The sequence below is a fragment of the Dermacentor variabilis genome, chromosome 6 (assembly GCF_050947875.1).
Source record: "Dermacentor variabilis isolate Ectoservices chromosome 6, ASM5094787v1, whole genome shotgun sequence".
NCBI lineage: Eukaryota > Metazoa > Arthropoda > Arachnida > Ixodida > Ixodidae > Dermacentor > Dermacentor variabilis.
The window spans coordinates 197,183,485-197,208,955 of record NC_134573.1 but is presented as its reverse complement, the minus strand read 5'-3'; the positions used below and the strand labels follow the sequence as shown (position 1 = coordinate 197,208,955).

The 25,471-nt window shown below is 45.7% G+C and overlaps 1 protein-coding gene across 3 annotated transcripts in view; it reads right to left on the bottom strand.

The window, feature by feature from the left end:
* LOC142586048 (intermembrane lipid transfer protein VPS13A-like) overlaps positions 1-25,471 on the bottom strand; it is a 935,034-nt gene that overhangs the window by 804,533 nt on the left and 105,030 nt on the right. For all 3 annotated transcript variants that reach the window (XM_075697293.1, XM_075697294.1, XM_075697295.1), the window contains 6 exons: positions 18,865-19,046; positions 17,473-17,617; positions 15,675-15,905; positions 15,389-15,608; positions 12,881-12,993; positions 10,078-10,218 (listed from right to left, as the gene is read on the bottom strand). In XM_075697293.1, coding sequence (XP_075553408.1) covers positions 10,078-10,218; positions 12,881-12,993; positions 15,389-15,608; positions 15,675-15,905; positions 17,473-17,617; positions 18,865-19,046 — 1,032 coding nt within the window. The remainder of the gene's footprint in view (positions 1-10,077; positions 10,219-12,880; positions 12,994-15,388; positions 15,609-15,674; positions 15,906-17,472; positions 17,618-18,864; positions 19,047-25,471) is intronic.

Below are 25,471 nucleotides of genomic sequence, written 5' to 3'. Positions count from 1 at the left end.
CTCCTAACAAGAATCTAGCAAACTAGCCGTAACAGAGGTACACTGAAATTAAGACATACACTACGGTCTACTCTTACTAAAGGGAACACCAAATTAGTAAGTGCCAATGCATGCAAGCAGATCATGACACCTTTACACATGACACTTGTGTAAATTCAAAGCTGGTTTTGTGGCGGGTTGCTTGAAGCTGAAAAAAAAAAAAAAAGAGAGAGCAATGTGACTCTACGCACGGTGTTGGCTTTCCAAATATTGTGCGGCTGCTGTGAATAGTCCTGTGTCGATTCGGCTCCAAACCCTAGCTTTAGTCGCCAACACTGGATGAAGCAGTGCCAATTTGGCCTAATGGCCTAGACAGTGTGCCCACGACGAAAATTCACTGCTGGGTGATTTGGTAACGGGCCATAAGCCGTCGCGGAATGCTTGCCACTAGTATGTTTATACGGGTGATCAGACCCAATCAGTATGCGATCAGTATCTTTATCATGTGATAAGTCCCAAGGTCACACGTGTGGGTTAGATTGACAGCTGTCAAAGTAGCATGAAGTTCGTCACGGCATATCCAACAAATCTGCATGCCTATCAGTGGCTAATTAGAACAATCTTCACACATTACAAAATACATGCTGCTTATATTGCCATTCCCTCTGTCCGTGTCCCATTATCATTTCAATCAGTCCTGTCGACTTGGATAAACCTTGAATCGACAGAGGTGGCCCCGGCTGCTGCGGCGCCGGTCTACGAATTGCAGCATTCGAGTGTTGTGTGCACGATCCCTGTAACGTCGGGGAGCGCTGGACTGATAAAGTCCGCTACGACGTCAGCCAGGGCAGCCTGTCTGTGGCGCAATCGATGGTCCTTTTGCAGCGAAAACAAAGTCAAATAGTACTCACTTGTATGGCATTGAACACGAGGGGCTCTGCGGCGCACACAACATGTGGCACTGCGAAGGTCTCTACAGCACATATAGAATATTCTAGAAATCGAATAAAAGATATTCGATTTGCGAATCTAATTATTTGAAACTTCTCTATTAGATTCAATGGTGTTCAGTATTTGCACATGCCTACTAAAATGTATAGTGAAGCTGATAAGCTGCACGCTGAAAAGACCGCACGACTTATTCATTCACCTGAGACTGCAGCTTTCCTTCTTGACTGCCACATAAAAAGAGCACCAGTTCAAACCATCTTTAGCTGGTCCGTATAGTATGTAAGAGTGTAAGACATATAAAACATTCATAATGCATTGTATAGCACAACATGGTCTTCATTTTGCTGTGGCCAAGTTACAATACGCTAACAAACACACCTACACTCCAGAGCCACTGACACTGAAACGGTTCGCTTGGGCTTGGATTCCAGGGCTAAACGCTAGTCAATGCTTCACTATGGTTGCATGGTTGCCACTTAACATGCACATCCTGTTAAATTTGGCAACTTCATTAGAAATTAGTGTTTAGGCACTGGTTGGGGATCATCAATGGTTTTGTGCAATTGGTGCAGCACTTCCATTCCTGCGGCGAGGAAAGGTTTGCGTGTTGTCAGACAAGTGGTGAGGAGAAACCGAAGGGAGGAGGATGGCAGGCTGTCGCTCACACGTTTGTCACACATCTTGCTGGCAAACCAGTAGTGGCCAGCCCATCGTGGACAATGCAGCAGACGAGAATACATAACGGATTCGCACCCATGACGAATACCCTGCAGCTGCAGGCAAGCATTTTGTCGAATGCTGATGGCATTGGCACCGTCACACGACACATGAGACCATGAAGTGGACTCGTTTGCTCTCCACGACTGCCATGAAGGAACTCCAGGCAGGCATGGGAGAGCACAGAGATAAAGGGTGCGAACACTCAAGCAACTGAGTTGCGGGATGGGCAGGAGGGAAACTATCACTTGCTCGTTCTTCGTCCATTCATTTGGGCTATTCACTTACTTTGACAATCATCATCAGTTGTTTCTGCATAATTTTTTCCTCGGGATGAATATTCGTATTCTTCATATTCCACCGGACGACGGATGCGAGCGCTAAGCAGTATCAGCCATGGTGTCCAAGATTTACAGCATTGCACGATGAAACATATGCAAATCTTGCAACGCTGTGAGCCAAGCCTATGCATTGCTCTCAGTCCAATCTGCACCATATGCACGGGAACTGGTAACCATGCTGCAAAAAGGAGTGAGGCGTGCAGACAGGACACGAGAGTAGACAAGTGGACAACACGAACGCCGACTATCAACTGAAGGGTGCACTGAGGCGAAAAAAGAAGAAGACACAAAACTCATCTGCGCATGCTCAGGAATGGTAATACCACGTGTCAGTCAGGTACACGTGCCGGTCTACGTTAGAGATAACTGTTAAGACACTTAATCTCTTTCTTATGTAATGTAATCGAAGGCTGACTCACGCACGCACTTCCACCATTAAAGATATGCCATGCCTCTACCATAAGACGCGTATCTTCATTCTTATGCCTGTACAATATCGCGCATTCATCTAACTCTGGCGTGCAGTTACAATCTCGGCAATGTAGCGAAACATTAGAAGATTAGTGTCGCCAGTTACCTACAGAACTGCTTAGCTTCACTAGTTTTTTCAGACCCCTTTTGCTTACGTAATTCTCAGGTACTAGTTCAGTATTTGAGAGAGGAAAATCCTGGTGATTGTACAGCTTTTAGTATGGATATCGAAGACCTGTAACATTCCTTGCCGCATGACGGGTTACTAAATTCCGTAAATGAGTGCATTAAAGAACAAGTGCAAGAATCGGCTTTTATTGACAGATGCGGTGTTTCTACTGCAGCTTTTCTAGAAATTCTTTCAATGTACTTGAAGTCGACGCTGATTGGATGGAGAGATTCCGTTTTTCTGCAGAAATCAGGCATTTGTAATGGCTCAAAGGTTGCCCCTATTCTTAGCAACATTTACCTGAGTAAGGTTGACAACTGCTTAGAGAAAGCCTTAGGTGATAGCGTTATCAAGATATTTCGGTACGTTGATGATTACCTGATTTTCTGCAATAGGGAAGAATTCGATTCCGCTGCTACCCCAGTAAGTGATCAATTTAAACTTTATGGGGGAGGATTAAAGTTTACCAAGGAATTTCCTCAGCGACGCGTAATTCAGTTTCTTGACATTTCCTTGATCTTCGAACAAAACCATGTTTGTTGGCAGTACACCCCAAGATCTTCGAAGCCGTTGCTAAACTTTCAATCCAAGCATTCGAAATTAGTAAAAAACGGAATTGCCATGTCGTGCCTTAAGGCTTCCCTCACCAGATCCTGCATGCACAAAATGAGCGCCAGTTTTAATGCGCAGGTCCGGCGCCTATTAGAAGCAGGTTATCCTAGTGTAGCGGTGGCCACTGTGGCTGAGCGCCTAAAGAAGTCCATTTCGAGAGGGACGGACGTGATTATGGAAAGCAGTAGTAGCAAAAAAAGAGTAGTGGCTATTCCGTATATTCATTCAGTGTCGCACAGGCTTAAAAAAGTTGCAAGTAGATATGATGTTAATGTTGCTTTCCCTGCTCCCAATAAGCTAGGTAAGATATGTACTGCCGTACAGAATAAAAAGGAGCGGGTAAAAGGCAAAAAACGAACAGGTATTTGTCCAGTGAAGCACAATAAGAACAACAGTTTTACTGACTGTCGTATGGGTGCGGTGTATAAAATTCCCCTTAGCTGTGGCCAGTTCTACGTAGGGCAAACGGGACGGTGTATCAATCAGAGGCTAATGGAACATAAAAGGTCATTAACTGGTGGGTCGCCTTCTAATCTTTCGCTACACTGCGGAGATTGTAACTGCATGCCAGAGTTAGATGAATGCGCGATATTGTACAGGCATAAGAATGAAGATACGCGTCTTATGGTAGAGGCATGGCATATCTTTAATGGTGGAAGTGGGTGCGTGAGTCAGCCTTCGATTACTTTACATAAGGAAGAGATTAAGTATTAAGATTAAGTGATAGTCCTCCGCAAACAGTTATCTCTCACGTAGACCGGCACGTATACCCGACTGACACGTGGTGTTACCATTCCTGAGCATGCGCAGATGAGTTTTGTGTCTTCTTCTTTTTTCGCCTCAGTGCTCCCTTCAGTTGATAGTCGGCGTTCGTGTTGTCCACTTCTCTACTCTCGTGTCCTGTCTGCACGCCTCACTCCTTTTTGCATAATGAATCCTTACCAACTAGCTCAGCTTTCTGTTGTTCTAACCATGCTATTATGGCCCAACCTTCCGGCGGTTTGTTCATGAGTGATTACTGAGAAAACGTTTCACACTGTGGTGCCTATGATTCATCGAACGCTGCCCAACAATCGAGCATCCAGCCCCTTAAAGTCTGACATCTTTGCTACCATCAATAGCAAAACAGCAACCACAGGGTGTCTACCAAGTTGACATTTCCAAATTCCCTGATTTTTCCAGGTTTTCCCTGAGCACCTTTGCAACATTCCCTGAATGAGCTAGAACTTTGTTTTATGTCAAGACAGGCTGACACCATGTAGCCCGATGCTGTCACTCTCTTGTAAGCATGTTGAAACAAAAAAAATTACTTAATCCAATTTGAATAATAAAGAGTAATATCTATTTTATTTAAAAAGAAAGCAGAAGGAAGGAGCTAGTAAAATGCACAGCGAAAGAAATGGTCAAACCCATTGCAAATTGAGTCGAACATTTTGAAATATGAATGAAAAGGAGATGCATGCATAAGTAAATATTTTTGAATATGAGCTATTTCTATCAACTGATAGCAAGCTCATCGGTATGAGGCCTGAACTTTGTCACAACTAAGATTCTCTCTCAGCAGCTGGGAAGTCAATCTCAACTGTCCTGACATACTCTCAGCCAGTACACAACATCTCAGTGTTGGGTTTCACTGCTTTAAAAAGTTTATTTTGGTTTGGATGAGGGACACCTGCATCACGTCGTCAGCCAACACTGTTTTTTGAGCTCAACCTCCTTCGAAGAGGCAGCGGCACGCTTCTGTTCCCATTAATTCCTTAATGCGTCGGTCCTTTCTGTTCTCATCCTCCTTCTGCCACGCTTCCACCCCATGGATTATTTGAAGCGTCCTCTTGGTCAGTTGTACAGTGAACATCCAATTTTTCAGACTCCCTAGGGGCCGCAAAAACATCCGAAAAATCTGGCATTCTGAAAAAATAATTCAATGCACGTCTTTAACTACCCTTAAGGGCTAAAATTGCCACAAGCACGTCTGAAAAAGCTCTTAAGGAGGTATGGTAGGGTAAATGGTACATGTTAGTTTTAACGTATTATTTTAGAAGCGCCGGCAGATATTCACATCAAACTTCGCGTGCTTACAAAAGTTGCTCTTGGGTACAACGTGAGACACTTTGTTTGATTCTAGATGGTTTTCCTTTCCTGTGGCCCACTCCCAAAATTTCAGGTGTGTTTGATTATTTGATGTACCTTTTCTCTCCAAGAACGCAGAGGAATGTGATGATATTACAGTGTTATTCTAGATACCAATAGGTTATATCTGAACTAAAGAGATATCATATCCACTTTGGAGCTCGCACCCCCAAAAAATAATATCTCTGCTTGTGCAAAGCCAGAAGGGGGGTTTCTTGCAATGTAAATTTTTCCAGTGTTGGTCATTCATATTATCAGAGATTTCTTTAGTTCAGAATATTTATGACTGGTTGTAGTACATGTTTACAATGTTTCACTGGAATGGGATGAATACTTTCTGAGAAAAGGTGCATTGAATTTGAAAAAATAATAAAAACTGCAACTTGAGAAAAATGAAGTCTTCTGTTCGATTACTGCTTGTGGATGTTCAAAATGCCCCAGGAGAACACATTTCACTGCCGACTTTCTTGCAGGTGTCTCCAAAACCCTTCTTAGTGTTCCTTTTTATCAGTCCTCCTTCCTTTCTCTCGGTGGAGTCATAGAATTCTGCCCTGTCAACACGCTCTTTGTCCGTCCTGTCGAGGGTAATATAACAAAACAGACCTGGAACAATTCCAAGGGCCTCCAGAACAGCTTTTTGTGCAAAATTACTGTCACTGTAGTTGGCTACAGCATTGCTAGTTGCTGCCTTCAATGTGTAAGCACTGAGAAAGTTTTCTTAGGGCAGCAGCACCAGATGAGTGGGTTGAGCGACTCATTGGTGTTCACCAATGGGTCGCTCATTGGAACACACCAATGAGCGACTCATTGGAGTGTTCGTCCATGAATACATTGGCTCAGAAGACCGATTACTGTTGAAAGTTCTCATTCTGCTCCATTTTCTGGATGATCGTGCCATCTTATGGACAAGTAATATGTTTGAAACTCAAAACAGAGGCGACCATGACCACGTAAGCAAAAGCAAGAGTTTGACGTAATAGTTATTTTCTACAAAGGCTATTGCGTCAAACTCTTGCTTCGAGTTGTTAACAAATTCGACTTCGCCCTGCCATCTGCTAGTCACCTAGTTAGCTCGGATGGTAGAGTGGCTGCCCCAGAAAGGCGGTAGTCCCTAGTTCGAGCCCCGGACCAGGACGAGATTTTCATCAACTGCGATGCTTTTCTTTCAAAGAAACCGTATGGGATTCCTTTGCAGCAAGTGCTACGATTGGGTGGATGTCTCCTTTTCTTTTAATTCATCTATTATATTTTAGTACAAATAATTTACTTACCACACACACACACACACAAATATAACCATGCCATAACGAAGAAAACTGCGAACGACAATGATAAACAAACCAGACTCTGTCCGCCATTCTTAACACCAGGACGCATGGCACACTTTGGCACGACATTTGAACCGCTTGAGCGGGTGCTCGAGGTCGCGCTTCCGCAGGTTTGTTCCTCATAGCGCAGTCGATTTTTCTGTGCCAAAATTGCAAATTCGATTTTTTGGGGGGTTTACCCTACCAGGTGCGCTGCAGGGACCACAGGATGGTAAGAACTCGAATTAGCCTAGACCTGAGGAGGGAACGGAAGAAACTGGTACATAAGAAGCCGATCAATGAGTTAGCGGTAAGAGGGAAAATAGAGGAATTCCAGATCAAGCTACAGAACAGGTATTCGGCTTTAACTCAGGAAGAGGACCTTAGTGTTGAAGCAATGAACGACAATCTTGTGGGCATCATTAAGAAGTGTGCTATGGAAGTCGGTGGTAACTCGGTTAGGCAGGATACCAGTAAACTATCGCAGGAGACGAAAGATCTGATCAAGAAACGCCAATGTATGAAAGCCTCTAACCCTACAGCTAGAATAGAACTGGCCGAACTTTCGAAGTTAATCAACAAGCGTAAGACAGCTGACATAAGGAAGTATAATATGGATAGAATTGAACATGCTCTCAGGAACGGCGGAAGCCTAAAAACAGTGAAGAAGAAACTAGGAATTGGCAAGAATCAGATGTATGCGTTAAGAGACAAAGCCGGCAATATCATTACTAATATGGATGAGATAGTTCAAGTGGCTGAGGAGTTCTATAGAGATTTATACAGTACCAGTGGCACCCACGACGATAATGGAAGAGAAAATAGTCTAGAGGAATTCGAAGTCCCAAAGGTAACGCCGGAAGAAGTAAAGAAAGCCTTGGGAGATATGCAAAGGGGGAAGGCAGCTGGGGAGGATCAGGTAACAGCAGATTTGTTGAAGGATGGTGGGCACATTGTTCTAGAGAAACTGGCCACCCTGTATACGCAATGCCTCATGACGTCGAGCGTACCGGAATCTTGGAAGAACGCTAACATAATCCTAATCCATAAGAAAGGGGACGCCAAAGACTTGAAGAATTATAGACCGATCAGCTTACTGTCCGTTGCCTACATAATATTTTCTAAGGTAATCGCAAACAGAATCAGCAACACCTTAGACTTCTGTCAAGCAAAGGACCAGGCAGGATTCCGTAAAGGCTACTCAACAATAGATCATATTCACACTATCAATCAGGTGATAGAGAAATGTGCGGAATATAACCAACCCATATATATAGCTTTCATTGATTATGAGAAAGCGTTTGATTCTGTCGAAACCTCAGCAGTCATGGAGGCATTACGAAATCAGGGTGTAGACGAGCCGTATGTAAAAATACTGAAAAATATCTATAGCGGCTCCACAGCCACCGTAGTCCTCCATAAAGAAAGCAACAAAATCCCAATAAAGAAAGGCGTCAGGCAGGGAGATACGATCTCTCCAATGCTATTCACAGCGTGTTTACAGGAGGTATTCAGAGACCTGGATTGGGAAGAATTGGGGATAAAAATTAATGGAGAATACCTTAGTAACTTGCGATTCGCTGATGATATTGCCTTGCTTAGTAACTCAGGGGACCAATTGCAATGCATGCTCACTGACCTGGAGAGGCAAAGCAGAAGAGTGGGTCTAAAAATTAATCTGCAGAAAACTAAAGTAATGTTTACCAGTCTCGGAAGAGAACAGCAGTTTACGATAGGTAGTGAGGCACTGGAAGTGGTAAGGGAATACATATACTTAGGGCAGGTAGTGACTGCGGATCTGGATCATGAGAATGAAATAATCAGAAGAATGAGAATGGGCTGGGGTGCGTTTGGCAGGCATTCTCAAATCACGAACAGGAGGTTGCCATTATCCCTCAAGAGAAAAGTGTATGATAGCTGTGTCTTACCAGTACTCACCTACGGGGCAGAAACCTGGAGGCTTACGAAAAGGGTTCTACTCAAATTGAGGACGACGCAACGAGCTATGGAAAGAAGAATGATAGGTGTAACGTTAACGGATAAGAAAAGAGCAGATTGGGTGAGGGAACAAACGCGAGTTAATGACATCTTAGTTCAAATCAAGAAAAAGAAATGGGCATGGGCAGGACATGTAATGAGGAGGGAAGATAACCGATGGTCATTAAGGGTTACGGACTGGATCCCAAGGGAAGGGAAGCGTAGCAGGGGGCGGCAGAAAGTTAGGTGGGTAGATGAGATTAAGAAGTTTGCAGGGACGGCATGGCCGCAATTAGTACATGACCGGGATTATTGGAGAAGTATGGGAGAGGCCTTTGCCCTGCAGTGGGCGTAACCAGGCTGATGATGATGATGATGACTCCCTTAAGGCCTGCCAGTACACTTATTAGGCATATCGGTGCTCGTACTGTGACAGGAGATGGGGGTGCACGCGTGTATAATTAAGGAATACATACTGTGTCCCATAACAATTGCCCCTTCCCACACTTGTCATGCTTCACCGCCTAACACTGCTGTACTCAGGCAAAGCTAACTATCAAAAACTGGCATTACGCAACGCGCTGTGCTCTGCGAGCTTCGAAGCCAACCACGAGGATTACAAAGGCGGAGTCGGTGCCATTGCTGACAGCGGCGAATTCTTTCTATGAAAAATACGGCACCGCACGGTAAAAAGCTTAATAGCGAATGTAGAAGCAGCTGGGCGTAACGTTGCGGCGGTGGTGGCTATGGCTACCAGCGGATCTGCGTGCGAGAGTGCCGGTTCGAGGCGGCGAGATAATCAAAATGGCGGCGATGGTGGCTTCGGTTAATGCCATTTCAGACCTGCAGTCCGGGAAATATACATTGACTATATGGAGTACGTGGTGGTGCCGCAAAGTCGTGCGAATTATCGGGCATGTCCGAAAAATCAGGCATCTGGAAAATCGGTCGTTAACTATTCTGGCAATAGATTGTGCCAATGACACGGCGTCAATGACGATTCTTTGCGATTCCTCTGTTACTGAAGCCAGCATTAACACGGCTTTCGTTCCCTTTCTATAATGTTACAGCTAATTTTCCCTGATAGAAGCACAAATTCCCTGAGTTTTCCCTGAGTATTTCCAGACTATGCAAATTGCCTGAGAATTCCCGGTTTTCCAGGTTGGTAGACACCCTGAACCACCTCAGTGCCTTCAGTAGGCTCAGCCAAGATGGTTCACGTTGCTCTCATTCTGCTGAGCAAAATAGTTGATGTTTACAAGCCCACACTACTTCGGTCATTATTAATTTAATAGCATGAGTGCATTGCATGCAGAGTCTTATTAAAGTATACAGTGACTTTCTTGACCAACATGCGCAAGATTAATGCAGAAAGGTGGGCCTTTCAGACAAGAAAAGATAAGAATGTGGTTCACGCTCTCACCTTTCGATGTGTCAGCGCATGAAGCAGCCCTGTCTTGCTCCATGCAGCCAATGTGTTTAGCTGCTTTGCAGCAAGGCTGTAGATGTCATACACTGACACATTTGGGACGCTGAAGAATGTCAGTAGTTCTGACAATGAATGCTGGAAGAAAAAGAGCATACAACTTGGCCAATACTCCTTCAAAATACTCTTGATGGCACTAGTAAACAGCTAACAAGCTGACAAACATTGCTATAAGATGTCAGTTATAGTGTGGCATTGTTGAAGCACCATCATAAATGCAATTAATAATTTGCACTAAAAATGATGGCAGTCAGACCCCTTGAATAATGCCTGCTAAAATAAAAATTTATCGCAATAGATTTTTATGAGGAAAGAATATCATCACATTTTGGAACTATGCAATAAATGCAATTATGATGATGCACACAGCACAAATGCTCCATCTTAAGCTTCCAAGATGAACATCAATTTAGTAGCAATGTTTGGGCTACATACAAGAGACAAAAAGAAATGTGTTATAGTCCTCTTTCGTTTTGCATGCGCAAGATGGCTGCGCTAGCCATCTTGCCATATTGAGGAGCACAAATCATGTCCCTCACTTGCATTTTATTTCTATTTCATTAACTTTGGCTCTGAAATACAGTTAAATCTCGATATAATGAACTTCAATATAATGAAACTCTCTATATAACGAAGTATTTACCTTTTTCACAACCTCTTGCCCATTAAACACCATGCAATCAGAACCTCAATATAACGAAGTGTGTTTGTATGCGATTGCAATATAATGAAATTTTGCTTCTGCAGCAAAGGAATGCCGAAACAATAAATGAAAATTTTCGTGGATGCAGATGGCCAAATCATTTAATTACAAGCGGCTGGTTGCAAATGCACCTCTCAAATCGCACGTGGCACGACAAAAGTGAGAGCCGAAGTGAAGCTGCATAGTGTTCCGTGTAAAGTCCAAGTGCGATAAGATTTTATCACACCCCACGCACTTTATGCTTAGGTGCGAGTGAAAATGTGTGAGGGTGAGAAAAAAAGATGGTGGCTTCACGCACAAATGCTGCCTCCCAGCGCAAGCAAAGGGAAAGAGGGGGAGGGGAGTGAGCTCACGATCACGCAACCAAGCGCACACGACGGGAAGTTTCTTTGCAAAATTCCCTGAGTGACGCAAAACTGTTTTAAGTCAAGACGGGCTGAAACCATATCGCTCGATGCTGTCAGTCTCTAGCAAGCAGGTGAAAAAAAATTTTTTTAAACTACTTAATCCAGTTTAATACTAAGAAGTAGTGCTTATTTTATTCAAAAAGCGAGTAGAAAGGAGGGGTTAGTAAAATACACAGCAAATAAAATGTCTTAAAAAAATTTCAAATCGAGTCGGACATTCTCAAATACGAATAAAAAGGAGATGCATACAGAAGTAAACGTTTTTGAATGTGAGCTATTTCTATCAACTGATGGCGAGCTCAGTGGTATGAGGCCCAAACTTTGTCACAATTGAGATTCTCTCTCAACAGCTTGTAAGCCAACCTTAACTGTTCTGACATATTCTCAGCCCGTGCACAATGCATCAGTGTTGTGTTTCACTGCCTTAAAGAGTTCATTTTGGTTTGGACGAGGAATGCCTGCATCTCAGCATCAGCCAACACTTTGTTTTTTGAGCTCAAGCTCCTTCAAAATGGAGGCAGCATGCTTCCTTTGCCGTTCATTCCTCAATGCGTAAGTGCTTTCTGTTCTCGTCCTCCTTCAGCCACTCGTTCACCACACAGACCATTTGAAGCATTTTCTTGGTCAATTGTACTGTCAACGTTCAATTTTTCAAACTCCCTAGGGGCAGCGAAAATGTCAGAAAAATCGACCAGTTGCAAAAAATGAATGCATGTCTTTACTGCCCTTAAAGGCTCAAACCGCCACAGGCACATTCGAAAAAGCTCTCAAGGCCTGTCGGTACACGTATTAGGCATATCAGTGCTCATACTGTGATAGGAGATACCAGGTGCATGCGTGTATATTTAAGGAATACATACTGTGTATCGTGGCAATAGCCACACTTGTTATGCTTCACCGCAATACTTTTGCGTATGCTTCACCAAGTACCATTTCTGTACAGAGGCAAAGCTGACTTTCGGGAACCGGCATTATGCAACACACCGTGCTTTCCGAGCTTCGTAGCCAATCGCGAGGACCACAAAGGGGGAGCCGGTACCATTGCTGACAGCGGCGAATTCTTTCAATAAAAAACACGGCATCCAATGCCAAGAAGCTTAACAGCGAACGTCACAGCAGCTATGCCTAGCGTTGCCGCAGTGGTGGCTATGGCTGCCAGCAGATGTGTGTGCACGAGTGCCGGTTCGAGGCGGTGAGGTAATCAAAATGGCAATGGTGGTGGCTTTGATTAATTCTATTTTGTCACGGCGAAAATGTCCGGAAAATCAGACAGCAAAGGGTTCTTGCATCCGAAATTTCAGGCATTGTGATACATTGACTCTATGCAGTACATAGTGATACCACGAAGCCGTCTGAAAAGTCGGTCGTTGAGTTTACACTGGCAACTCCTCCAGCCAACGACAGGGCATCAAAGACAATTCATTATGATTCCTGTCTGTTACTCGAGCCAGCATTACCACGACTTTCATTCCCTTTCAATAAAATTACAGCCAATTTTCCCCGATAGAAGCACAAATTCCCTGAGTTTTCCCTGTGTTTTTCCAGACTACTCAAAATCCCTCAGAAATTCCCAGTTTTCCCGGTTGGTTGTCACGCTGGTTTAACTGTAACTGCTGAACGCTCCACTTACTTCATTGTAGACAACTTCAACTGGTTCCGCATACATCATCATGCCATAATCAGCCTTAATGTCCAGTGGGTTCTGCTCAAAGTCCAGAGCAAACACATGCTGTGGAGCTATCTCTGCAAAGATGAAACAGCTCATCTGTACACCTCTGCACAGCTTGTGGAACAGGCCAAGAGTATTGCCACATGCTCCACAAAGTCAACAACAATTGCCCAACAAAGTCAACAACAAGGAGGTCCCGATACAGTCTTTGACTATGGGACCTCCTCCTGCATACTAAATACATGCAATTTGACCCAAATTCTAACAATAAATTCTGATTCTGAATTCAATCCTATGGCTGTGGCTGTTAGCGCAAGCAAGAACAAAGAGACAAATACAAGCTAATCTTTGTGTTTGCACTAAAGCACAGATATGATTTCATGCCCCTGCTCACAAAGATTGTTTTTCAGACACAGCCTGCATACATGATGTCATATATATGTTCATTTCTGCATGATTCACTGCTGCTCCGAGCACTGCTGGCTGCTAGGTACTGTCCGGGTTGAGCTGAAATAGAACATGCAAGTGTGCAGCTGTGACTGATCTTTGCGATCTGACAGCGGACATGCCATTCATGGCTCGCAACCAGCTGACAGCAGTCCTGCACAAGGCATACACGCACAACTTCTTCCATCCCGAAGTTAAACCTCATTTAACCCAGTGGTTGGGTGCACAAACCAAATCCTCAGTGGACAGGCTATCACACCTCAACCACCCAGTGTAAACTGGCAACAGCCCCCAAGTGACGAAGCCAGGGCTGCTTTTATTAAACAACAAACAAGGCAGGCAACCTGTTTACACTGCTTTTTCACCTGTTACCATTACATTAGCAAGGGTGCTCCTAAATCATATGCTGCAAATGTGACTGCACAAGGTCCTGCAATTACATGTGTCAGTCATTTGTGCATAACCGTCTTTTTAGACGTGATTTCATCTCAGGCAAAAAGTGCTTTTCTAACAGTCAGAACACAAATAGTGCTGCCCTCACTTCACAATAAAAAGATTAAGTGTAAATTCGTTGTGCATTTCATTTAGCACACGCCCAGAAAATCTGGGAGTTCATATGGAAAGTCAATAATAACCGTCAAAAGAAAGAAAACGGGTTAGCAGGAAAGTACTTCCCTAGAGTAAACGTTTACAACTGTTCTGTGAAAATAAAGTGCACTCTGCAGCAACAACTGAAAACTTCGGACTCTGCAGTGGTTGCTCTTCTACGAAAGAAGAGAACCTTCTTTAAAGCACTAATTCTGCCAGAAATAAAAGTTTGAATATTGTGTTGTTTTCGCGCATAGCCCACATAAAAAAAAAAATTCAGAAACTTAGCAGTAACGTTGGGGCGCAGGTTATGTGCAAATTTTACTTTGAGGTGATGCTCCACAGCATTGCAAATTTGGCCTTAAATTGTGATTTCATGGCAGCGCACTCCATGCTGCCATGAAACCAAATTTCATGGGCAAACTTCTCCACCATTCAGTTTCATTATCTCCTGGGGAACCTTACACTTTTCTAACCCTCGTGTGTTGAAGCCCCCTTTCTTCTCTGTTGCTATTTAGCGTTTTGGCTGTGTTAATATAGTTAGCGAATAGTGCATGCGGTACTGGCGAACCAAAACTCGGTTCATGATGAGCTGCGTCCAATGCCTGCCCTTTACAGTGCAGCAGAAGCTGAGGACTGTGAGTGTCGACAAAGAGGTGTGGAAACAGCCACTGGCCGAAGAAGTAACATGAACGATCAGCAAATTAAGACTGTTTTCAGATAGATCTTAGCACTGTTGTATGTAGTTATTTTCAATCACATGGATTTTCATTTTTCTGGGTTGTTGTAATAGAGGGTGTGGCTCATACATGGAGGCAGGTTATACCCAGAAAAATATGGTATATTCGGTTTAGTTTCTTTTTAATAAAAATAGAGACACTCACTCAACTATGCATGGCCAATCCAAATTTGTGACAACACCCATAAACTTTTTGGGAAAGACAGAGCACTCTGTCTTTCCCATACTCTTCTCACACTCTTGCACTATTCAAAACCTCTACTATGGCATACCAACAGGCCTAAATTGCCACGATGCTGTCATATCCCACAAACAAAAAACAGAATCAACCACCATTCGATTCTAATTTAAAGAAAAGCTGAAACTTCATTATTTTAATAACCTAGAAATGACAGAAAGACTGCTGATCTCATAACAGACTGTGTAACACAACAGAGGATGCAAAGTGTACACATGCCCAAAGATCAACGTTGATTTTAAACAGCAAAAGTAAACTGCAGAGAAGCTAAAAATTCCATCAGAAGGATTATACAAGTTTAGGTGTAGGCATGGTATATTCCAAGAGTAAGAAATGTTGTACAGCAATTCAGAAAGCGCTCAAGTTGTAGCAACAACCACGACTGTCTTTCTTTGTTGGCATCTTCCGTAGGCACTCGTCCTTGCTGCTATCAATGCTGATACATGACAGACCTTACCAGTAGCTGACTTCTCCACTGATAAGACAGTGACCAGGTCATGGTGGTCACTGGAGGCGCCCTCGATGACAAAGCCCTCGGCACGAGTTGACACTTTGAAAGCGTGCGCCCCGGGACGGGTCTCCAGGCTCATCAGGAACTGACTGAGCGTGCACACCAGCACCTCATGGCCACTACCAGCCACCAGAGACAGCGTGCAGTTGGCCAGTGTGAAATTCACCTGCACCATGCAGTTGAGGTTGGCTTCCACCCAGCTGGGAACAAACTGCCGAGCGGCACCGCCTACCTTGTGAGCAATGTAGTGCTCGGGCACCTCAGACGAGGCATCAGCATACTCAATAGCCTCATACAGCTTCTCCTTCTCCTCGGGGGTGAGACGGGACCAGAAGCTGCGCTCTCGCTCCCCAATCACGTCTACCTCCTCCACCGGCTCACTTTCAGTGCTGCCAAACCAAGAGGCCCACCAGCCTCGGTCACGCTTGCGTGGCACGGCACGGTTCGGCTCCTCCCGCAGAAGCTGCAAGGGTATTACTCCACACTAGACTCAAATCAATTGCACCAGTTGAACACCAGCACAAGGCTGTCCCAGGCACACAAAAATGATCAACTCTGAAACCACTATGAGACCTCAAGACATCACCATAGGAATGCAAGAGACTTTGCAAACACTGTTTAAATTCCAATGAAGTGATTGGCCAAACCTGTTTTGGAGAAGCTTCCTGGAGCAGCCAAAAGTGTGTTTAAGAGCAGAAAAAGAGGCTTTTGGAACATCTAGGCATAATGAAAAAATTGGCTTTGAGAGAAGTGAGACAGCTTACAGAAGCAAGAAACCGAAGTAAAAAAATATTTCTGCCCGAAAATGGGTGTTGGTGCCAATTGTGTAACTGCATCAGATATTGCCCCAAATTAAATATGAGACAAGTTGTACACTATGTTGTTTGGTCTGTTCACTAAGCGTAAATGAGTGCTGTACTCAAGCTTCCAAACTTCTGTAGGACTGCCCTCCTGTACTGCGCAACAATTACGTCAATGAGGAACTTATTTTATTTCAAAGTGACTAGGTATGCTTAGCTTGCAAACATTGTAATAATTATCTTTAAAAAAGAAACCAACACTGCTTACAATTCACAATATAAAGATATAGACATGTATGCTACTGACATATATGAAATGTCTTGACAAATTCTTGGCTTGCAGACCCATCATGAAGTAGGGGACTTGTCCTCTGCCCTGTATGTGTGTGGCACTGCTTGCGCTTTCCTTCAATTACAAATACTGGCAAATTAGCACTCTTCTGATGCAACATTTTGTCCAGAGCAGCAGAGAGCCTTCTCATGCAAAAGTCAAGCAAATGCTCCCTACTTTCAACATCACTGAAACACCTGGTCTCAGCATTCTCGACATGAGGAGCTCAGCATGAGGAGCTCAGCATTCACCAACACTTTCTTTGCAGTTTTTACATCCTGTTGAAAGAAATAGATGGTGGAAGAATGGCTTCACTTGTGATAGTAAAGTGCCTCGACCTCGAGACATTAGTTCTGTTTTCCAATGTAGCAGAAAATACTTTTGGCACCGTTTGGCACATTATGTGGGATTGTGCCAGATTCCTGACCAAAGCTATTCCAGGACATACGTGCCCAAACTTCAAAGGGCTGTGCAGTCTATAGACAAGGACACTAAACTATGGGCTGTACAGCAGGCCCGGGGTGCACTTGAAAAGCATAAGCCTCACAACCCACCACAAACAAGCCGAACAGGGGTAGTGCAGAGTAGGGCATAGCCCCAGGTCAACACTTGGCCAGCGTCCCAATGCATTAAACCATCGGTTGTCGGCATTTTAAAAAGTTTTTCCTATCCTATCCTTGGAGAACACTAGCAACGATGTAACAGTATGTGGCAGAAACTGCCTTTTGGAACCGTTTGGATCAATTGGAGCAGCCATGACATCACTGAAATTCTTTGAAGACAGACTTGTAGCATTTAACATGTCACGACAACCTTTCTGTCTCTCTGAGGTAAACTTAATCAATCGCAGTAATGCTGCTGAACTGTGAAAGTGAAAACAAAGAAGCGTACATGCTCACCTCTAGCTTGGCCTCCTCTCTGGCCATGAGAATGTTTGAAACATCCAGCTTATCTTCCAGCATTTGCACGTCGACCCGAATTTCCGTATCATTTGGTGCCTGCAGCCGCTTGACGTACATCTCCTTGTAATGCCGATAGTTCAGCCTGCGTTTGTGTTGCAAACCTCAGACCAGTATAACATCCAGTGACACTAATCAATGTTTTCTTTTTATCTTTTGGAAGGCCTGAGGGTTGCAGGGTGCAAATTTTTAAACACTACAGCACTGCCCTTGTATTGTATTATCTAGAAGCACTCCTTTGCATGTCAGGAATGGTTGAAACAGTGCTTTGTACTGCATAGACCACTTATAGCGTAAGTCGCCGAAGTCGTGAACATCCACACTATGATCAGTTCCACACTATAACCAAAAGATATTTCAAAGGGTGCACAGCTGCAAAACATGTCGTGAACATGTAGACCAAACAGCTGCATGTATCTGAGAATCAAAGCATGCAACCAGAATTTTTGCATTTGTTTAAATTTGTGAATGTTGGAAGGTTAATGTCCAAGGACCTGTGGTCTTTGCATGAAGCAGACACCAACGAGGCGCGCTGGGTAGTCATAGCTGGCGGCGGCGTTGGGCTGCATGTGATATTTGGAGAGTTCGCCCTTGATATGCATTCCTACCTGTAGTTGATTACATAGAGAATGGGCATGTGACCATGCGCAGTGGCTGAACTGACAGCAGTGCATGCAGTGGTAACTGTTTTTTCAGGCATCAGCTGCAGCAACTACTGCAAATACCTACCAAGTTGGTATGTGCACGTAATGGTAGGAACAGCGGAAGCTTGCATGTGGGCATAAAGCCTAAAAGTCCCAAACTATGTCTGCTTAAACTGAGAGCAGTTGGCATCGTACAAGCAATATGTGCACTTCACGATGCACACAAACTAAAGATCTATAGAGCAACATGTTCAATATGGAAGGGACGTCGCTGATAAGTGGCCAAGCAAAGGATTCGCCACTACTGAGGCAACAGCCGCATGACTGCCAATATGTTTTTCTTTCTTGCTCAGTGTTTCCTCCTCCTCTTTATCTGCATCACTTTCCTCACTCTCCCCTCCTGTTGGCCAGTACACCTCATTGAGAAGCACATTTACTGCTTCCCTCGCCTGGGGGATTTTGCCATGGAAGCCACATTGTAAAGGGTATTTTTTGTCTTGCACGGGTGCACTCTGATATGTATATAAATAGAATTATATGGGAGGATAAATGAGAGTCAGAAAAAGCTGCAGTATATCCAGTCTGCACAATAAGGAGTTATGTTATAAGTGGTCTAAGCTATATAAGCAAAGTGAAGCGATCAGAGAAGTTTCTTAACGAAACAACAGTAGACTCCACAGCTGCATACCTGTGTTTCTTGATTGATTTCCAGGAGTAAGGCCTGACGTACTCTCCGACGACTGCATTGTATGCATACTGCCACCACACTTTTTCATTCCTGCTGCAAGCAACGTTCGGTCGATATTTCCTGTATCGCTGGTTGATCTCCATAAATGCGAATGACTGGCCAAGCAGGATCATCTCCAGGTACTGCAAAGGTGCAAGCGGGTGTTCCTGGCCTTTAAGTGCTCAGTTCAGAGTGTGGAACAATCAGCAAAGCAACCTGAGCAGCTACAACAGGGCCTAATATTTACTACATTTAACTGGCAAAATAAGTAGCTCAATAAGTGAGCAAATAAAATAACCACAGGTTCTAAGAGGGTGCAACTATGACATCCAGTCATGCAATTACACCACCTTAAGAAAAACATTCAGAAGCAGAAAAAGGTGATCAACAATTTTGCATGTTGCTTGTGTCAAGTGCCTAAAATAGACACTAAAGAGAAACACTCAGGCCGTGATAAAGTAGTCTTTCAAAACCGTTCGTTAATTTCACAGGTTTATTAGAAGAACAGAAAGTAACAAAAGGTCATCATCATTATGCCAGTTCGAAGCCAAAAATTTCAAAGCAATTTTTTGCTTTTGGGCTGCACCCAAGCACCTGGGGCGAACTGAACATCGCGATGACACCGGTCGTAACGCTCTTTTTGCAGATGCTGCGAGGCTAATAAACGAGATCGGGCAACTTTACATGCCGTGTGAGCGCGATCGATGACTTCATGAGCGTACTCAGTGGCAACGTGGAGCACAGAAGGTAGGATGGTGTCAAAGGGCAAAGTGGGCTCGCGACCATACAAAAGATAAAAGGGTGAATATCCTGCAATGTCATGTTGGGATGGGTTATACGCGAATGTCACATAGGCCAGCAGGATGACCCAGTCGCTGTGGTCGTTGGTAACGTACATCGACAGCATCGCTGTGAGTGTTCGGTTGAGACATTCCGTAAGGTTGTTCATTTGTGGGTGGTAGGTGGTGGACAGCTTGTGCTCAGTGGCACGAGAGCGGAGGAGGTCGTCCACAACTTGAGCCACGAACGAGCGGGCGCTGTCTGTAAGTAACTGTCAAGGTGCACCGTGCTCGAGAATGACGTCGTGAAGGAGAAAATCGGCGACGTCAGTTGTGCAACTAGTTGGGAATTCCTTTGTTATCGCGCAGCGTGTCGCATAATCAGTAGCGACAGCGATCCACTTATTCCCTCTAGTTGCTGTCGGAAAAGGGCCAAGCAGGTCAAGGCCTACGCAAAAGAATGGTTCAGAGGGAACCTCAATTGGGTGGATTCATCCAACAGGTCTGCAGGGAAGGTATCTTCCAGCGCTGACACAATTCGCAAGTTGCGACATAACGATGCACAGAGCGGTAGAGGCCCGGCCAGAACAATCAGCGTCGTACGCGATCGTATTTACGCAACACTCCAAGGTGTCCCGCCATCGGTGCATCGTGAAGTTGTTCGAGGACGACAGATCGCAGATGACGAGGAAGGACAAGGCGCAACTTAGGGCCGTCAGGGTTGATATGGCGGTGGTAGAGGATGCCGTCATGCAACACGAACATGCGGCACATGCTGTTGGTGCTTCCAGATTGCATTCCGGCGATGATGGCCTTTAAGGATGCATCGCATTGTTGTTCAATGCACAGGTCGGACATGTTAGTCAAAGCCATCACGCAGGTCACCGGATCATGAGCAACAGGATCGGGAGGATCCACGGGGTGACGCGAGAGGCAGTCAACGTCCTCGTGCTGACATCCAGACTTACAGTTGACAACAAATGAAAATTCCTGAAGCCGCAAAGCCCAGCGACCAAGCCATCTTGTGGTGTCCTGGAGGGAAGACAGCCAGCAGAGGGTGTGGTGGTCTGCAACGACCGAAAACATGCGGCTGTACAAATATGGCCGGAACTTGGCGACAGCCCAAACTAAAGCCAAGCACTCCCTCTCGGTGATGGAGTAATTTCCTTTGGCAGGTGACAGCAGGCGGCTGGCGTAAGCTATCACGCACTCGGTACCCTTCTGCTGTTGCGTGAGAACAGCGCCGATGCAGTGGCCGCTTGCGTCAGTGTGGACTTTGGTCGGTGCAGATGGATCAAAGTGGGCAAATATGGGAGAGGTGGTCAGAAACCCGATGAGAGCGTCGAACGCGTGAGCTTGCTCAGGGCCCCATGAGAATGGCCTGTTCTTCATAAGAAGATCTGTCAAAGGCCTAGCAACATCTGCGAAGTTTTTAATGAAACGGCGAAAGTAAGAACACAGGCCGACGAAGCAGCGCATGTCAGTAGCAGAACGTAGCAGAGGGAAACTGCGTACGGCGCGAACTTTTCCCCGATCTGGTTGGACAACGGATGCGTCAACGAGGTGTCCCAACATGGTAATCTGATGGCGCCCGAATTGATACTTCGTGGAGTTCAGCTGGAGGCCAGCTTTTCAGAAGACTGCAAAAATGGCATACGAGTCGGATAAGGTGGCTGCCAAACGTGGGGGAAAAAGATAAAAACATCATCAAGGTAACAGAGACAGGTGGTCCATTTGTAGCCTCGCAGGAGAGAGTCCATCATATGTTCAATTGTCGCAAGAGCATTGCATAGGCTAAAGAGCACGACTTCGAACTGATATAAGCCATCCGGCATGATGAAGATCATTTTCTCGCAGTCCATTTCATCAACTGAAATCTGCCAGTAGCCAGATTGAAGATCGATGGACGAGAAGTATTTAGCTCCATGCAGGCAGTCCAAGACGTCATCGATGCATGGTAGTGGGTAGACGTCTTTGCACGTGATCTTGTTTAAATGGCGATAATCGACGCAAAAACGCTAGGTACCTTCTTTTTCTTTCACAAGGACGACAGGCGAAGCCCAAGGGCTGGCTGATGGTTCGATGACCTCTTTGCGGGGCATTTTGTCCACTTCTGATTGGATGACTCGACGTTCAGCATGCGATACACAATAGGGGCACCGACGAATAGGATTCGTGTCTCCAGTGTTGATACGGTGGTGAACAACAGATGTTTGTCCTAAAGGCTTGTCGCCGAAATCAAAGATGTCAACGTACGATTCGAGGAGGAGACATATGTCCGTGGCCTGTGCAGAAGTGAGGCCAGGTGCAATCAGCCTCACCAAGTCATCCGTTAGGGAACCAGAGCTGTGAGCTGCAATTGGTGCTAAGAAATAGCTCTCGGCATTCAGACTTTCAATGTCAAATTTGGAAGTATTCGAAACGCTGGCCAAGAACATGCCTGCTGGAAACACTTGAGGGCACAGGCTGAAATTCAGAAGCGGAAGAACGAGGTTGTTATTATTAATTGTCACCAGCGTATGCAGAAGAGCAACGTTCCGGTTACAAAAGCATGTCGATGATGGAGCGAAGGACATATTCACTATCGGGAATCTGGCTGTGCGGTCAAAGCGACGTAAGTGACTCCCTTAGGTGACAGACGCACATCTTGAAGTTAACACAAGTGCGGTGGAGTGCTCGGAGCATCAGCAACTTGAGGCAGTTCCAACTTAAGAACGCCGGTTGCGCAGTCGATGAGATAGGAATGATGGAATAAAAAGTCCAATCCGAGGATAATGTTGTGAGGGCAGTTGTCGATCACAGCAAAGGGAACAGAAGTAGGGCGGCTGGCTATATTTATGCATGCAGTGTGTTGTGTCGGCAGCGGCAGGCAAGTGGGGGCCCCCGGCCAGCGAACGCGCGGCGAGCGCCGGCGCAGTGAAGGAGACTCTGAGCTAACTGCTCCTGATGAAAACCGGAACGAAGACTCAGCCGGCTAGCGGCCGTTTATTACTAAATAGGACTGCACACACCAGATGACACCTCCTGATTGGTCCCAGCTCGTCACATGACAGAAGGGGGGTGCGCCATCTAGCTATACTACTACAAAACATATATGTATGATAACACAGATCTGGCAGGGGGCGACACTATACTACATCATCCCCCCCCTGGAAACAAAGCAAGCATACAGTGAAACGCGCACACAAAACGCGCACTTAAGTCCAAAGGCAATTTCAGTTCGTTCCCCCCACGTTCACACACACGCGCACAAGTCGCACACAAGGCATGCACTTAAGTCCAAGGACAAATTCAGTTCGTTCCCGCCCAAGTCCACATGCGCACCAGCACTTGGGGCACCAAAACACAGGCAGTCACTCAAAACAAAATCTGACAAGGAACACGGCACAAGACTCACTGCACCGCAACAAGGAACACATTTTATACCTGTGTTAATGAAACATGTGAATTGCCTGAGACGACAATACGCTCTACACTCAGAAAACAAAATCATCGAGCCACGGAGGCCGTTTTCTGTCACGATGAGGACGCGTGCGTACCTCAGAACTTTGGGGGTTGCGACGCGTATGGGTCGACTTTAAGGACCCAGTCGTCCCACTACTATTTCCCTCCCCCTGGTTGGGCAATTGAATGTGGGTGTCGCTCAAAGCTGGAGAGGGTTGCCCAGGAGGCTCCTCTCGAAGTCCCAACAAGTACTGGGAGGCTACCGATTCCACCACGGAATCAGAGACGACTGCTGACTGTGTAGACTCTGAAGTGATACAGTCAGACGAACTACTTAACTGATGCTTATGACTATGAAAGGACGATGTCACGACAGACGAGTCATCGGAAAGGTTTGAATATGAGTACAAAACGTCTTTATCACTTGTACACAATGTACTATCTGCTGAATCCTTTATCACTAGGGTTAACTTAGACACATGCCACGTCTTCCCATCACTGAGTAGAAAAGTAAATGGTCCTATCTGGGCTTTGACTTTACGAGGTTTACTGTACTTAAAAAATCCTTTCCTCTTAAATCTTATTCTGACGGTGTCTCCCACCTTGACACGAGTTGCCTGAGCACCTCTACGTTTGTCTACGTACTGCTTAGTTTGCCACTGTTTCTGCAAGACCCTTTCTTGAACTTGAGGCACAAGACTGTCCTGTTCCCGTAGATCTACACAGAGCTGCATGGTTCCATCCTTGCGCACCACCATGAGTGGAGACACCCACTCAGAAGCCTCGATGCGCTCGATGACGTCGCAGTCCTCGAGACGTCGCAATTCATGTGTGACCTGGTCACGGAGAGCCAGGGGTAGTCGGCGCAACTGTGAAGATACTGGTTTCGCATCTTGCTGCCGATGAATTCGGTGGACAAAGTTGTTGACGAGACCCAACTCGTCACTGAAGAGGTGATCAAAACCCGGAGGCACACCTGTGGGGCTCTGTACTGAAGGAAGCGATGGTAGACGACATGTCAGCGACGTACCGTCAATCTGTATGCCCAAGCGTTGGATGGCGTCTAAACCCAGCAGTGATGTTCCTGTAGTCGTTACGTGGAACGTGACGGAGCATGACCTTTGGAAAAACTGGACAGTGGCTTGAAACAGGCCTTGAATGTCGATGCATTGCTTGGAGAAATTTCTCAAGTCCACTGTTGTTTGTGACAGCCTGTGCTGTCGACCAAAGTGATTTCTAAAATCTTCAGCCATCATGAATGACACAGACGCTCCCGTATCCACCAGCAGTCACATGGAGACGCCGTTAACTACGACCGGAACTTCCAAATCTTTTTTAGTTTCAAAAGCGCTTACCGTCAAGACAGACGCGGACGGCTGCCCTGCGGAAGTTGACGAAGACAGCGTCTCTGCGGAAGAGACATGTTGCACCGCTGTTTGGGTCTTTTGACATACCGAAGCGAAATGGCCCAACGTGTGGCAGGCGTTGCATCGCCGATTTCTTGCTGGACAATTCCTGTAAGACGCGATATGGTTCCTGCTGCCACATCGATCGCATGAACCACGGTTCCCGGAGGAGCCATGTGCGAAATGTTGGCCCTCTTGGCGGCTTCTCGGAAGAAGTCGGCCCTCTTGGCGGCCTCTCGGAAGAAGTCGGCCCTCTTGGCGGCCTCTCGGAAGAAGTCGGCCCTCTTGGCGGCCTCTCGGAAGAAGTCGGCCCTCTTGGCGGCTTCTCGGAAGAAGTCGGACATCTTGGCGGCTTCTCGGAAGAAGTCGGACATCTTGGCGGCTTCTCAGAAGAAGTCGGCCAACTTCATGGCCTGCCGGACTAAGTCGGCCATCTTGGCAGCTTCCCGGAAGAAGTCTGTCATCTTGGCCCGTCGACGGAACGCCAAGTTGAGATGCCTCGATTCTTTGTACATTTTCGGAGCCGAACGCGCGGTTCGCTCGATGCAAGGCTTCTAACGAGCGTCCAATTTCTTCGGCCTTGTCCAGGGACAGGGTTTCGCCATGAGCTAATAACTTTTCGCGAACGCTGGCGTTCGCTACCCCATGTATTATTTGGTCTCGGACGCGCTCGTTGTAGGCTGTGCCGAAGTTGCACTGTACCGCATTCTCCTTCAATGCGGTCACGAATTCCAGGAATCCTTCTCCCTCGAACTGCCGTCGACTGGTGAATTCGTGCCTCTCCGCCAGAACATTTGTTGACGCGGTGAACAGCCGGTCAAGCCGCTGCAAGAGTTTCTGGAACTCTGACGCTGGCGGAACCGCATCACTTGACGTTGACGCTGCGCCGGTCCACTGCCTTTATGCTTCGCTTGACGGTGACGCTGCGCCGGTTAACTG